The 15,903-nt window shown below is 45.9% G+C and overlaps 2 protein-coding genes across 2 annotated transcripts in view; one reads left to right on the top strand and one right to left on the bottom strand.

Moving 5' to 3' along the window:
• Art4 (ADP-ribosyltransferase 4 (Dombrock blood group)) overlaps positions 1-2,988 on the top strand; it is an 8,984-nt gene extending 5,996 nt beyond the window's left edge. The window contains exon 3 of the mRNA XM_021165496.2: positions 1,754-2,988. Within this exon, the coding sequence (XP_021021155.1) occupies positions 1,754-1,866 (113 nt within the window). The 3' untranslated portion in view covers positions 1,867-2,988. The remainder of the gene's footprint in view (positions 1-1,753) is intronic.
• The window catches only part of C6H12orf60 (chromosome 6 C12orf60 homolog), a 24,862-nt gene extending 13,075 nt beyond the window's left edge, over positions 1-11,787 (bottom strand). The window contains exon 1 of the mRNA XM_021165774.2: positions 10,697-11,787. Coding sequence (XP_021021433.1) covers positions 11,044-11,787 — 744 coding nt within the window. The 3' untranslated portion in view covers positions 10,697-11,043. The remainder of the gene's footprint in view (positions 1-10,696) is intronic.
• Positions 11,788-15,903: the final 4,116 nt, after the last annotated feature.

Genomic DNA, 15,903 nt, shown 5'->3' with positions numbered 1-15,903 from the left:
CTGCCTGCACACACCTGTGACACCGACACGCCTCTGCCTGCACACACCTGTGACACCGACACGCCTCTGCCTGCACACACCTGTGACACCGACACACCTCTGCCTGCACACACCTGTGACACCGACATACCTCTGTCTGCACACACCTGTGACACTGACACCCCTCTGCCTGCACACACCTGTGACACTGCCTCTGCCTGCACATACCTGTGACACCAACACCCCTCTGCCTGCACACACCTGTGACACCAACATGCCTGTCTGCACATACCTGTGACACCATCATGCCTCTGCCTGCACACACCTGTGACACTGCCTCTGCCTGCACACCTGTGACATTGACACACCTGTGACATTGACACACCTATGACACTGACATGCCTCTGCCTGCACACACCTGTGACACTGTCATGCCTCTGCCTGCACACACAAAAGCCAGTAAACACATTTAAAAAAAAAAACATCAAGTGTCATGACACAGATCTATAAACCTAGCACTAAAGGGGACAGGAAGAGACAGGTGAAACCCTAGCCTAAATGGCCGACCATTATAGTCAATCAGTTAGCTCCAGGGTCGGGGAGAGACTGTCTCAAAAAAGTAAAGTGGAGAGTGATAGAGGAAAACCCTCAATGACCTATGGCCTCCACATGTATGTGCAGACAGGCACATGTGCACTTTTACACATGCTCACATAGAAACATCATACATACATTTTTAATGCCAAGGGCTAAAAGCAGATCCAGAATAACCATCAAACAGTAGCTTTCATGGCAGTGATGAAAATGATGATAAAGATAGGGATGAGGGAGTGGAGTCAAGATGATGATGATGACGGTGATGATGATGACAACGACGACGGTGATGCCAGGGCTGCTGAGCAAGTCTCTGGACCTCTCCCTGTGCCTCTCTCTAGTCTTGTCATATGCACAATAACTTGAGCTCTCAGCCAGGAAACCTAAGAGGGTGATGCTGGGTTCCTGTTCTTGATAATATGACAGTTTCTTAAGGGACAAGTGGTTTATTTTGACTTATGCTTGAGGAGATGCAGTTCATCCCAGTGGGGAAGGCCCTGAGGCAGGAGCATAATGCTGCTTTGCAGGGTGAGGCCACAGGAAGCAGGAAGCAGACAAGAAACAGGGTCCCCCTCCAGTGAGTAAGTCTCCCACCCTGGCTGCACCTAGACAGGGGCAGCACACAGCACCACCAGCAGGAGCAGAGAGTTGTTTGAGATTGGGTTTTTATAAGTAACCAATGTGAAAGGTTTCAATGAGAGAGTCGTTGTGTCGTTGTGTTATGTTGAACCAAGGAAGAAATGAGCTAGTTTCCAAAGAAAATTCTCTGCTGCTGGGGCTGGTGACATGGCCCATGAGTTAAGAGCCACTGCAACTTCTGCAAAGGAATACGGTTCAGTCCCCAGCACACATTAGGTGGCTCACAACTGCCCATTATGCCTACTCGGGTATTTCAAAGCAAATGGCAGAGGCAAAGGCAGGTGGATCTCTGTGAGTTAAAGACTACCTGTCTATATAGTAAGTTGCAGACCAGCCAGGACTACAGAGTGGGACTCAATTCAAAGATACAAACATACATACATACCTCTGATGCACTGCCTCACTCTGTAGCCCTGGCTGGTCTTGAACTCACAGAGAACCCCTTGCTTCTGGCACCTAAGTGGGAGGACTGAAGCCCTGTCACGGCGCCCCCTCTGCCACCCGGCTCATCTCTAAGTTGTGTCTTCTTTGTTTTTCACAGCTTGCAGCAAGAAGTGCGCCCCTGCTCCAGTGGTTATCGGCTGCCTCTTTTTGGTCACTGTTGTTATCTCGTCCAAAAGCAGAGAGCAAAGGAATCTACTGGCTCCTTTTTAAAGGAGCTGCTTAAATTTGGTGCTCCTATTTGTGTTACCAGAGTCTGAGGCCCACACTTCCCACAATACCACAGAAGATGTGCGAGAAAAGTTCATGGGGTGGGGGGGGGGGAACAACCCTAAGTTCAAATCTAGGCCTAAATAAGGCAGAAGATGGTCAGAAATCCCTACCGAAAGGGCTTTAGGCTACTTTTTCCTGTTGCTGTCAGCAAAACCAATCACAGAAGCTCAAACAAAGTTCAGGATGAAAGCTTCGCTTGCCTTATAAACTTACAGAACACCATAGCCCAGAAGTGTTTGGTCCCAGAAGCACCAGGCACTACAGAAGCAGATATCAGGCGGACTGTCAAATCTCAAGGCCTGCCCCCTGTGACTCACTTCCTCCAGCAAGGCTCCACCTCCAGAAGACTCTACAGCCATGAAAGATAACACCACCAGAAGGAGACAAAGAACTCAACACGTGAGGCACATTTAACCTTCAAACCACAGCAAGGTCTTAGTGTTCAGTGCGCTCTTCCAGGAGAGGAGATGGGAGTCCTGACAGACAAGGGCAGAACATCCCTGCTCTGCGAAGGTGTTTCCTACCCAGACCTGTCTTTGCTCTGCCCTCCACAGGAACCTCACAAAGGACCACTCTCCTGCAGCCAGCCAACCAGAACTGAAAAGGGCCTTTACCACACTGCTACTGAAAGCCATGCATGGTGGCTTCCTTGCCTGTCCATTTGCCCTTCCCAGTCTCAGGGCCTTTGTCTTATTCGGTGAAGACACCCAAGGATACCACTTGCCCATTACTTGGCCAGAGATCCATGACAAAATGACAATCTTGTGACAGCATATGAGACAGAATTAGGGTACATTTTTTAAATTATTTTTAGGAGCGCAGCATTCAGAATCTCTGTTGTGAGTGATTACAAAAGCTGAGCACATGGCACTCTGAGTTGCCTGTAGCTGCCTCACCACCAAGGGATAAGAATTTGCCTCCCTAAGAAACTAATTCAGTGGAGGCAGTGCTAAGAAACAGAGAGAAGATAGGCAAGATGAGCCTCTAGCGCCAAACTGGGCCTGAACCAGATAGTCAGCTTCATCATTTCATGGATTAATAAATGATGTCTGTGCTAACGCAGGGTGGCTATGTTTTCTATCTCAAGCACTCGGAGAGGTTCAGGTGAGTACAGACTTGCGCTGTTTGCTTTTAAAACTAGTGACCCTAAGTAGTAACAGATCAAAGAGGAGCCAGTAGAGAGGCAAATGATCTTTCTCCAGAGATTTTTATTGGCTTTCAATATCAGATCAATATGCTCACAAAGCAGAAGACACATGGAAACCAGAGAGAGGGAAAAAATGGGATGTGTTAGTGTGGGAATTCTTAGGCAGTGGAGAGAGACAGAAAAAGAGACTGGAGCCTGATTGCAACAGACTTGGTTGTTTATTCCAGAACAGTGTGGGACAGACACTCTCCCGAAGGAAAGGGTGCCTGTGTCTAGCAAAGTCTCTTCATGGGGGTGGAGTGAGGGTATTGCCTGCACCCATAATAGATAGAGCAGTTCCAAAGTCTCTCTCTCTCTGTGGGCTTAGGATGCAGCCAGGGGGCAGCACTGAGGTGCCAGGTGCAGGACAGATGATTAACTGCCCCTATGTGGCCACAGGAGCCAGCACCTCTGGCTCTCTGTTCTTTCTGTCCTCCCTCTCTGTGGCAGGCTGCCCCAGCAAGGTCATTGGTAGGCACCCTGTCTTATGACCAAGGCATTCTATCAGTTAGTAAAAACTTCATCCATGCCTGTAACAAGCTCCTACATGCATATCCCCCAGAATATTATTAAACATTGGAATTTAGGCATGTTTCCTTATTGACTAGATGGAAACCTTTATCTCAAATCTGTATAGAAAACTATCTGTTGTCAGGGGAGGATGTGTGTGGAAGTCAAGGTGAGAATGTGGAAAAGCTGAACATCACTGACCACCAAAATATTTGAGCTTCATTATGCACTAGGAGATGCAGACTATAAACTACCCAAAGTTCAGACCTGGAAACATTTTCCACCCTTTCCCTCAGGAAGTGCACAGTGTAAATGCAGACCCGATCTCCAAAGGCCCTGCCACTCAGGTACATGGAGGGAGGAGTCTGGGGCAATTTTGAGCTTCTGAGCTGTGACTACATGTGCCATTCTTGGCCCCTTGAAGAATGAGATAAAAAAAAAAAGTAGCAGACTTGGAAACCAACCCCTGTGCACCAGAGAGGGGCTGTGCTACAATTCAAGCAACAGAATGGATAGCTAGCAATGTTAACCACCTGTTAGATACCAGGACTGTCTTAGGTAGGGTTTCTATTGCTGCAACAAAGCACAGTGACCAAAGCAACTTGAAGAGGAAAGGGTTTATTCGGCTTACTCTTCCACAGCACTGTTCATCATCAAAGGAAGTCAGGATAGGAACTCACACAGGGCAGAATCCTGGAGGAAGGAGCTGGTGCAGAGGCCATGGAGGAGTGCTGCTTCCTGGCCTGGTAGAATTTACTCAGTTTGCTTTCTTATAGAATCCAGGACCATGAGCCTAGGGATGGCATGACTCAGTCTGGGCCCTCACCCATCAATCACTTAAGAAAATACACTACAGGCTTGCCTACAGCCCAACCTTATTGAGGCATGGTTTTTAAATTGAGGTTCCCTCCTCAGAGATTATATATATATTACTATCCAGCACAGAGAACAAGAATTTCCACCAATAATTCCTGTCAAGCTTTGCATAGGGTCTTTGGTAGCTATCTGTGGGACAGCTTTGCAGTGAGCCCTGGAAAGGTAACAGTGAAATGACATTGCAGGAAAAGAAGCCACCCAACATCTGGCATATAGTTGTTTTTCGTGCCATATAAATTCACTTATTGATCTGTGTGGTATGCAAAGTATCTTGGGCGTTAGAAGTTGAGAATAGGGTGGGCAAGATGGTTCCACAGGTAAAGGTGCCGGCTGCACAGCCTAACAGCGCAGATTTGATATCTGGAGCTCATGTGAAGAGCCAGATATGGTCATGCACACCTGCAATCCCAGTCCTTCTACAGTGAGGCGGGAAACAGACAGAAGAGCCGCCATGAAACTCATGGGAGGCCAGCTGAACAGAAACATCCAAAAGACTGTGCCTTAAACACAAGGTGGTAGGGGAAACCAACTTCCAAAGGCACCTTCTGATGGCCATATGCATGCCATGGGCATGCCTACAATCACACACACATACAATAGTAGTTACAAACTTCTGATGGCCATGTGCATGCCATGGGCACGCCTACAATCAATCACACACACATACAATAGTAGTTACAAACTTCATTTCTCTTCCTTTTTTTTTCCTTTAAAAGTTGAATACACTTGAATAGATCTCTCATAAATTTGTAATCTCTTAAGAAGAAATTTAAAAACAAGCCACAAGAGGAATATCAAAAGAAAGGAATACCAAGTCTTCTGTTTGTGAGAGTCCAAGCAAAAGCTGCCTTGAAGAACCAGGAAGCCTTGGATGCGGACAGCATTTGAGCCAGGGTGTTGCATGTAGAGTGGGAGGAAAGCGGGAGCGGGGAGAGAGACAATCACACATTGTATGTGGCAGTGCTTTGTGCCCAAAGCATGTTTGAACCGTAGATGCTTGAAACTGAGAAGAAAACAAAATGTTTCTGGTCCCAGGATAATGAAGGTTTCTAGCAGAGAAAGGGGTTTGTTTAGGTGAGATGAGGCCTCGTGTAGGAGAGAGGAAAGTAGAAAGGCACCGCAAAGCAGAGATGATCCTAGAACTCACAGAGCCAGGGGAAAGTTAGATGTGGCAGAGGAAGGGGGAAGGCAGTTGAAGGATTTAAAGTGGCACAGGTGGAGTTGGTAAGAGGGCTCTTCAGCAAAGATGCTTCCTGCTAAGCCTGATGAGCTGAACCTGATTCCACAACCTACATGGTAGAAGGAGACTTCCAAAAGTTGTCCTCTGACCTCCACATGAGCATCATACATCCACTTACACACACACACATAGACACACACCCCTTTACACACACGCAGACACACACATACAGACACACACACACAGACACACGCCCCTTTACACACACGCAGACACACACATACTGACACACACACACAGACACACACATTTTATTTAAAATATTTTCAAATTTACAAAGCCACACAGTGAAGAAAGAAAGTCAGGCTTCTGAGTAGAACAGTTTTTACAAGCGAGTCTTAAAGAGTGCTCTCCACACACAACATCGGATTTTTTGTTATTATTTCCTTTTTGTTTGCTTTTGTTGGTTTCTGGTTTGGTTTGGTTTGGTTTGGTTTGGTTTTTGTTTTGAGCATCCTTTAGTGAACATAGTGGAAATGTGGACTCTAAAGCCAAGAGCTGTGTCAGCAGACTCATTAGCAATCTGTGCCTTCATACAATTCTGCTCTCTCCTCCAACAATGGAAAACATTGTGCCTGGGATGTGGTCATGACTCTCGGGACGTAAGTTTTCAAAGGATGACTTTGTTCTCCCTCCTCCTACTGTTGATGGATCCTTTAAAGCTCTGAAGACAGAGATAATTCTCCTCAAATTATGTAGATGTATAAGTTTGGTTAAGGGTAAAAACAGGGCTCATATTCCCTTGAGCTATCCCAGAAGATCAACGATTTATAGTACGAAATCTGTAAAGCGAGCCATTTATTTAAATTAAGCCCAAGTCCAAGCTGACTTTTCTTGATTGAAGTTAGACATGATAACACACCTAAAATCCCAGCACTGGGAGGTGGAGTCAGGAGGATGCCTAGAGTTTGCTAGAAGATAGTTGTAGGCAATCTGTGGGCTCCAGGGTCAGAAACAGAACCTTTCTCAAAAAAATAAGGTGGAAGGCAATAGAGGAAGACACTTGATATGGACCTTTGGCCTCTACACACACACACACACACACACTCCCACACACACACTCCCACACTACTGAAACCATACAAGACTCGTTTAGATATTTCAATGTAATTTCTCATTTCTCTTCCTCTGTTAGTCTGGGGTATCTTCTATAAGTAAAACCAGTGCTCAGATTATAAATTTGCACAGACTGTTAAAAGAAACTTCTAGACAAGGTATATAGTGAGGAATCTCCCATAGTAATTTCATTGAAATGATACAAGCATGTCTTAGGGTTTTACTGCTGTGAACAGACAACATGACCAAGACAAATCTTATAAAGGACATTTACTTGGGGCTGGCTTACAGGTTCAGAGGTTCAGTCCATCATCATCAAGGTGGGAGCGGGCAGCATCCAGGCAGGCATAGTGCAGGCAGAGCTGAGAGTTCTACATCTTCATCTGAAGGCTGATAGTGGAAGACTGACTTCCAGGCAGCTAAGATGAGGGTCTTAAAGCCTACACCCACAGTGACACACTTAATCCAACAGGGCCACACCTTCTAATAGTACTGCTCCCTGGGCCGAGTATATGCAAACCACCACTAAGCATATGTTGTCTATGTATATAAAAATATCCTGAATCAGTTTACTATTTTATTTCTGTCATAGTGCAGTGTTCTCTTTAATAGGCCCACCCATCTGAAGTTCTGTGTGTACTCTTTCAGTTAAAACAGCGGAATGGCTTGGAGAATGGTCCATCACTGGCTCTTCTTGCATAGGACCTAGCTTCACTCCCCAGCATCCACATGGTCACTTACAATACTCTAAACCTCCAGTTCCAGGGACTCTTCTCCAGTTCCACTGCTCTTCTCTGGCTTCTGAGGGATCCTGAATGTATGTGATACATATGTGGGGAAAACACCCATAACTTAAAATGAGAAGAAATTAATCTTTTTTTAAAAAAAACAAATGGAAAAAATTCTGGATAATTTGCTTACAAAATCAGGATCTTCTAATTTCCTTCTTCAGTGATCCGATTCCAGTTATTTAGGTTGAATTAACTCATTTTCCTTTTGAAATCATCTGTTGGTTTGTTTTCTGAGACAATGTTCCTGAGCTCCAGGCCAGCCTCAAACTCCCTACTTAGCTGAATATGATCTTGAACTTCTGGTCCTCCTGCCTCCACCGCAGGAGCACTGGGCCTGCAGGTGTGCGCCACCAGCCCCAGTTTCACTCAGTCCTGGGGATCGAGCCAAGGGGTTAGTGCAGACAAGACAAGCAGTTCTACAACTCAGCTAGATCCTCAGCCCTATCTAATCTTGTTTGGCAAAATTCAACAGTCACTTAGCTTCCTTCACAAATGATTAGGGACAATAGCTTTGCATCCACCAACATCTTACATGTAAGTATTATAAAGACAATGAAATATGATTTTTTAAATTTACTTTTATTTAAGTTTTTAAATATTTTGATCATGTTTTCCATGCCCCAAACTCTTCCCAGAACTTACCCACCTCCCTATCCACCCTACTTCATGTTCTTTCTCCCTGTCCCTCTCCCTGTCCTTCTCTCTCCTTCTCTCTCCCTCTCTCCTCTCTTCCTCTCTTCCTTTCTCCCCCCCCCCTCTCTCTCTCACACACACACACACACACACATACCTCTCTCAAAATTATCTACTCAGGCAAATCAAAAACAAACAAACAAAGCACCAATTAGACAAAAATAAAAATAAGACAAAAATCCCACAAAAACAAACTTACAAACAAAAATGGAGGTTGCTTTGTGCTGGCCAGCTATCCCTGGGTGTGGTGCCTGTCTGGAGTGTGCACTGGAGCAAGCTGATTGCCTGTCTGGAGTGTGCACTGGAGAGAGCTGATTGCCTGTCTGGAGTGTGCACTGGAGTGAGCTGATTGCCTGTCTGGAGTGTGCACTGGAGTGAGCTGATTGCCTGTCTGGAGTGTGCACTGGAGCGAGCTGATTGGAAAGAAACTCAGTATCTGCATTGGAGGAAACGGATTTTCTCTTCCCAGCAGCTGTCAACTGCAAACAGCTCCCTGGTTAGGGTGTAGCTGTGTCCATTTCATCTTTTCAATACCCAGGTTGCAGTGTGACTCCATCAGAGGAGACCACACTCACACACGTGGAGGTCCCCCTGTGTGTTTAGAGTATATTGTAAGAAGACTCATATAGTAAACTGTGGCTTCTCCTGGACAAGCCCAGGCCTATGCTCTGGGTGTGTCTTACTTCCTTGTGAGGACTTCATTTAACCTTCAATCTTTCCTAACCCCCAACTCTGTGTTACAGTGGCCACGCCACTGCACTGAAGCCACGATTCCTTATTTGGCCTGAGAGGAGGTCTCCTAAAATATTAGAGGAACTTTTTGTACTGCTGTCAGTGGGAGAGTGGAACTGTGCCTCCTCTGTCCACACTGACCAAAATACCTATCCTTTTTAGCTACCAGTATCCCCTTATCCTGAAACCTTCAAGAGAGCAGATGGGAACAAACCATGTGCTCTGGTCTTACTCATGTAAGCAAGAAAATTATATTGCCATCCACTCATTGTTTTATGTAGTCCTAAGTAAATCATATCCGGAATATCTAGTAGTTCATGACAGTCAAGACTCTGGACATTACAGAACTTGTACTGAGGCAGGAGAATAGGGCTGAGAGAGGGCCATGAAAAACCTGATACAAATGAAGTACAAAGGGTTCTTTGGAAAGTCAGTTGTGTTGGAAGGCGTTCTGCTGGGGCAAACCCATGAAGGAGTGTTTTCTTGAAGTGGACACAGGTACAAGGCAAAGGCAGACGTGTGAAGGAAGGAAGCAGACACAGGAGAGAGGGTGTTCTGCTAAAGCAAGCACATGAAAGGACCCATGATGAAGGATTCTTCACCAACAACACACATGTATTGGTCCGCCTTACATTGCATAGTAGAGCTGCATTTGTTGGACTTGGGATGATTGGACTTGATGCATTCGCTGAGGCAAGACATTTGCTGAGGCAAGGCACGTGGAGGACATGTGATGTTTGCAGGGTAGAGGGTATAAACAGGACTAGACAAAGTGATGGAGACAGAGCTTGGCTTACTGGTGCAGCTAGCTGTGCAAAGCTTATGGGTCTTGCATCTTTGCTGATATTCACTTCCCTGAGAGAGGAACAGTTGAGAACTCCTCCTGGTGTCCCTCCAGGTCTCTCCTGGTGATTCAAGCCAAGGCTGAGGCCTGGCTGTCTCTGCTAGGTTGTGCCACCTCTGCTGATTCGCTTGCTACCCCAACGTTACCTGACTGGACTGCTGGTGTATCTGTGAAATGTTTGCAGTGGATCGATCTGCCACTGCCTGCTAACATATGAACTAAGCTGATTTCCAGACAACAAAGACTTCACTCCAAAGAACCCTTCTAAGCATGCCCACTTATTTTCCTTTCTTTTCTACAACCTCTGGTGAGTGGTGTGCTACAAGGGAGGTTAAAGTGTTTAAGAGCCATCATTTAAAAAGGGATTTGAAAAAAATCAAGTCATAACAAAGGCTGTGCAATTACCACATGAAGCAAACTTCTAGCATAAGGAAGGATGTTGTCTCCCGTAGGTAGGACAGCTTGGGCACAAAAGCCCGTAACAAAAAAAGTGACAAAGCTGGCATTATGCAAGTGCCCCATCAAGGGTCACAACTCTTCCAGGATGACACCATTGAGCATCCGGCCTTCCCTCTCAACTCCGGCCCACTTCCTCTCCTGAAAGCGCATCCTTTCTGTATTTCTGCTACAGGATAGATTTCTCTGCCTGGTTTTTTGTCCCAGGATGCAGGAAGCTGGAAATCCTGACAAGGTGACTCTACTCTCAGCCTATACCAGTATGAATGACAAAACCCAGTTTGTATGCTCCCTAAGCATAAACAGTCATGACTTCTAGATTACCATAAGGTATAGATTGCCATATGGAAATGAATAGATTGCCATATGATAATGCCAACACTTACCTGGACTTCACACTGTTGCCACTGGAGATAGACTTGTGAGGAGGACAGACCACTAGCTTTAATACGCTTTAAGCGCAACCACTTATTTAGAACTATCCCCAAGTGCAATGCTGCCTCGGTCCTTGCAGCAGGACATTCTGTTTAGTCACTGCCATTTCAAGCAGGCTTTCTTTGGTTATTGCTATTTTGTTTAACAAAGCAGAACTACAGGTGAGTGGCTTTCCAAGTGATGACTCTGCCCTTGGGTTCTAACATAGCAAATATACAGCATCAAGGACATGTACACAGTACCATGAAAAATTCGAGAACTCAAGCTGCTTTTCATTCAGAAAGGAACATGTTGTCCTCTACTTGCCCTGGACCTGAGTAAGGACAGAGATATCCCCTTCCATGGTCTTGATGGATTTCTGGAGGACCTGTAACGTTATCTCCATACTCTTGACAAACTGTTCCAGCTCGTCTGCGGCTGCTTCTACGGGCATGTGGGCATTCGCAGGACTTAGCACATCTTGCAGCTTCCTCAAGGTTTCCTCTGTAGTGGCTTTGGGACGTTCTGCACTCGTGTTTTTCTCAGCTGTGGTGGCATCTGAGGTGGCATCTGACTGCTCTTTGGTCTCCTCTCTATAGAGGTCACTTAATCGAAGACCCATGATTGGGAACTGCATCAGGAGTGAGAGAGAAGTTTCTAGATTCACAAGCACGTGACTGGTCTTCAGGACCAAGGCAGCACCTGATGTCTGGATGTTTTTGAGCATATCTTCCGCTGTGTGGTGTGGAGCAATGGTGGCGCACTTCTCCACTGCAGAGGTCACAGCAGTCAGCACCTTAGAGCATAACGGCTCCTTCTGCATTTGTTTGTGCTTTCCATCCACCATCAGTTGCATCTCTTTGAAATTTCTGATCATTTGTTCAAAGAAGTCTTTAATGCAGCTCTCTTCGTTCAGATTCATGGGAAGGACCTGAGTCTTCATCGTGAGGTTAAACAGCTCAACGAACCGATTTATGAAGGAGACTAGGTCTCGTATGTGGAAGAAGAATAGTTTGGCAGCTTGGATAAGTCTCTCTTTATCCTTTTCTGACTCAGAAGACATTTCTCCAACAAACAAATTTCAGCCCTGTTAAGCAAAGCAGAATCCAAATGAAAACGAAGCATAGAACTGGCCATGAAGAGACGGGAAGGATGCTATAAACACGCCAAGCTACGTCTTGACAAGGGTGACAAAGCACACATGACTCTGGGCTTTAATTGAAACAGGAACAGAAATAAAGAGGAGGATAGGACAGTAAACGCTCCTGACTGTCTGCCATATACATGCTAGGTAGCTGGCTGGGCATTAGCAGTCTTGGAGGCCATTGAAAACCAATCCTCCCTCCCAGTCAGTGCTGCATCCCATTTTTAGTTTCCCTGGTAACACACCAATTTTACGAAAGGAAAAATATCACAGTTGGAAATGCCACAGAAGAGGGAGGAAACATTGAAACTGCACTTTAAGATCCGAACCCATGAAAGGAGGAGGGCTGTGTAGAATGGCTTTGCTGGTGCCTCGTAAGAGAAGGCTATTTCAAGCTGGGCATAGTGGTGCATGCCTTTAATCCCAGCAGAGGCAGGTGGACCTCTGTGAGGTCAGGGCCAGCCTGGTCTACATATTGAGTTCCAGGTCAACCAGGGCTATCTAGAGATAACCATGTCTCACAAAAAGGAACGTGGGGGGGAGGGTAATTTCTTTCTGGTGTGGTAGTTTATAGACTTTTTTTTCTACTTTTCTTGAATTAGTTTGATCTACTCTGCTTTAAGACTTTGGGGCAAAAGAACGAAATGTGAGTCTACATCTGCCCCTGGACTACAACAGGTCTCTAAACTGCCGTGAGAACATAACTTATAAAGATGTACTTTTGTCTTTCCTTAAGAAGTAAGCCAACTGGGCTCGTCAATCGCTTAGATAGGACTCCTCAAAGCTGGAACCTCAAGAAATAAGCCACACTAACAGTCTTACTACAAAGATGTCCCAGCCCTGAGGAGATGGCTGATCGAGGGAAATTATTTGGCACACACAAGACTGGTGATATCAGTTTGACCCTCGTCCCCCAGAACCCAGGGCAGAAGGAGAGACAGACTCCTGGAAGTTGTCTTCTGACCCCCTCATATGGTAGTGCATGCACCCACACTAATAATAAGAATAAAAGTAAAATCACCCTTTAAAAATTAAAAACATGAGAGGAATACTTGATAATTACTGAGAAGATATGCTATTGTGAGAATGAAACCTCTGCAGTGGACTACAGGTCTTGAATGTTAAATCTGCAGTGTACTTTAGAATATGTTCCTGTTCTTTCCCCACTTTCCCCCTGTTCTGGATATTGAACCAGATCTAAATCCTGTTTGTCTTGACACATGACACTCTAAGCTTTCAATTGCCTCCTCCCCAGTCCTCCCCAATCATCCTCTCTACATAGATGCTCATAAACATATTCCTAACTCAAAAGCAGGATCCTCTCTCTTACTCTTTTCCATCATCTCCTTTTATTTCTCTCTGGTTGATGTGGCACACTTCAGGGGTGAAACCATTTGTCTTAGCTCACAGTTCAGTGTAGAGGTATTAGACGCAGGAGCTCCACACCCCTGGCCATGGTGTACCCATAATCATGAAGCAGAAACAAGGAAGGCATGCATGACTGGACTCAGCTCACTCTCTCCACTCTTACACAGGCCAGGATCTCCTCCCTAGGGAATGGTACCACCTATAGTGGGTGGGGCTTGGGGCTTCCCACCCTAATCAATATAATCAAGATAATCCCCCACAGATCTGCCCAGGGGCCCATCTCTCAGGCGATTCTAGATCCTGCCAAGTTGACAACAACAAACATCACATCCCTCTTTCTGGAAGCTGACAAGATTTATAACTTGTTTTCACCCTTTCCCCGCCCCTTTTATTGAACTCCAATAAAATTATCTCCAATTCAATTTCCATCTGGGTTTATTTTTAAATTATTTTATCTCTGAGGCCAATAACCCACAAAAGGGTTCTGCCATGTTCCTTGGTAACATATGTGATCAAAAATTCTGTATTATCCTAAATATACATTCACTTGGAGATGACAGGCAGCAGCCCTAACAGAGACTATCAGACTAACGCACCCCTTTCTTCTTCATTCCTCTCTCTCTCCCTCCTGTATAATGCCTGGTGTCTGGGGCTTAGTAGTGTGCCTAGACTCCCTTGCTGACATACTAGGACAACAGGGCTGTGCTCATGCCAGGACAAAGCACCACATACTAGAGTGGGTGCCAGACAAGTCCTACAATTAGACCGGGAGGTAACTCCCAGATAAATTCTGCACTTAGGGCCATTTCACTGGAAGGCCTGAGCCAAATTACAGTTGTTAGACCAATCCTGTGACAAGCCTGATGAATCAATCTGTATTCCTGCTGGGAGCTCATTCCTCAGTGGTAAGAACGCTCACACACATGTGGCTCCCTGACCACTACACACTGAGGACAACCATGTAGGCAACCAAGATGGTGGCACTCACATGGGCATGGCCATGGTGGTGCTCATAANGATAATGCCACCTAGGTGGCTGCCTCAGATCTCCACTTCTTGCAGCCCCTGGCTCCTCTAGGACCATTGTACTCCATCCTTCCCTGCACAGAGATCTATCTGTCACCCACCCTCCTCCCTTTCCTTCCTCATGTCATCCCCGACGTCCCACTGGGCACTGGAAACAGCAGACAGACCTGGCTTGGACACAGGGACTGCCACAGCAGCAACAGCAGCTATTGCCTGTTCTGTCCTCACACCCAATGCAATCTCTCCAAGGACAACCCCCTTACTGGGGCTATGGTCATGGACACATTGAGACAGCTGACTCTGTGACACACAGGCTCCCCATGCCTGAATGCTTATCTCACCTGCCCTACAAAGCCAATCCCTTCTGTGAATGGGGGTTTGGAGTGTGGAGTCCAGATACCAAAAAGCAAGGGGCAACAGAAGGGACAGACTGGGACAGGGTTCAAGATGAATACTGTCCAGGGTCTAAATGCCAGAGACCTTGCTGAGGAACAAGGACAACCTGCCTCTGTGGGGGTGGGATGTCCCTCCCTCTCAGACCTCCTGCACAAACCGGCTCCATGCATTCTTATCTCTGCACAGATTTCTTCTGCTTTGTCACACCCTAGTGTCCTCAAAGCATCCCAGAGATGGGCAATCTTCCACTAAAGTAGCCCCATGGGTACTAAGACTTTTCCTTGAGCCTGAGAGCCAAAGGAGTATAAGGATAAATGCCCATCTTCAGTTGTAACTTACNAATACGACATCAATAGACATGCTGGGCTGGAGAGATTGCTCAGAGGTTANGAGCACTGAATGCTCTTATAAATGGCCTTGGTTCAGTTACAAGCACCCACACAGCAGTTCACAATTGTCTGTACCTCCATTAGCAAGGGATCCAGTGCCCTCTTCTGACCTCTGCAGGCTTCCGTACATGTGGTATTCACTACACTTAGGCTCACACATAAATAAATACACATATAATTACAAAAATGTATTTTTAGACCTGCATCCTTTACATAGAAGAGGGAAGTCTCAGAGGCTTTAGGAATAGCCAGACAACAAAGGAAAGCTGAGAGCTGAGATGCGGAGAAAGTCTTCCCAGGGAGGAGAGGCTGATGAACGGCCTATGGGACTATCCAATCCCCACTGTCAGCTCAGAAACCATATCCATACAAGCAAAACTATGAAATGAACAGGCTATATTTATATATGTAGGAGTGTGTGTGTGTGTGTGTGTGTGTGTGTGTGTGTGTAAAACAATTACAGCTAAAGAGAAAGAAGCATGATTTCCAGAGAGAACAAGGGGAAGTGCACAGGGTGGAAAGGAAGAAGAGGGAAGGAAAGGACACAGTGTCCTCTGGAATGGTTGCCCTGTTAAGATGATGCAGTGATAAAGAGCAGCGCACCTAGTCTGGGAGGGGAACTGCTGTTTACACTTTGGCCATATCAGGTTTTGTATTTCCTGAGAACCTGAACAAAACCATGAGCAGATAGAGGCCACAATGGAGCAGGAGCTGAAGGAACTGTCCCCAACTGAAGAGTCATCACTGACACTGAGCCGGAAGGAACTGTCCCCAAATGAAGAGTCATCACTGATACTGAGCTGGATTTGTTCAGCTAAAGAAAAGAAAATACAAAAACATGTTGGCGAGTTTTATA

The sequence above is a fragment of the Mus caroli genome, chromosome 6 (genome assembly GCF_900094665.2).
Source record: "Mus caroli chromosome 6, CAROLI_EIJ_v1.1, whole genome shotgun sequence".
Lineage (NCBI taxonomy): Eukaryota > Metazoa > Chordata > Mammalia > Rodentia > Muridae > Mus > Mus caroli.
The sequence above is the reverse complement of the archived record's forward strand: the minus strand, read 5'-3'. Positions and strand labels throughout refer to the sequence as shown.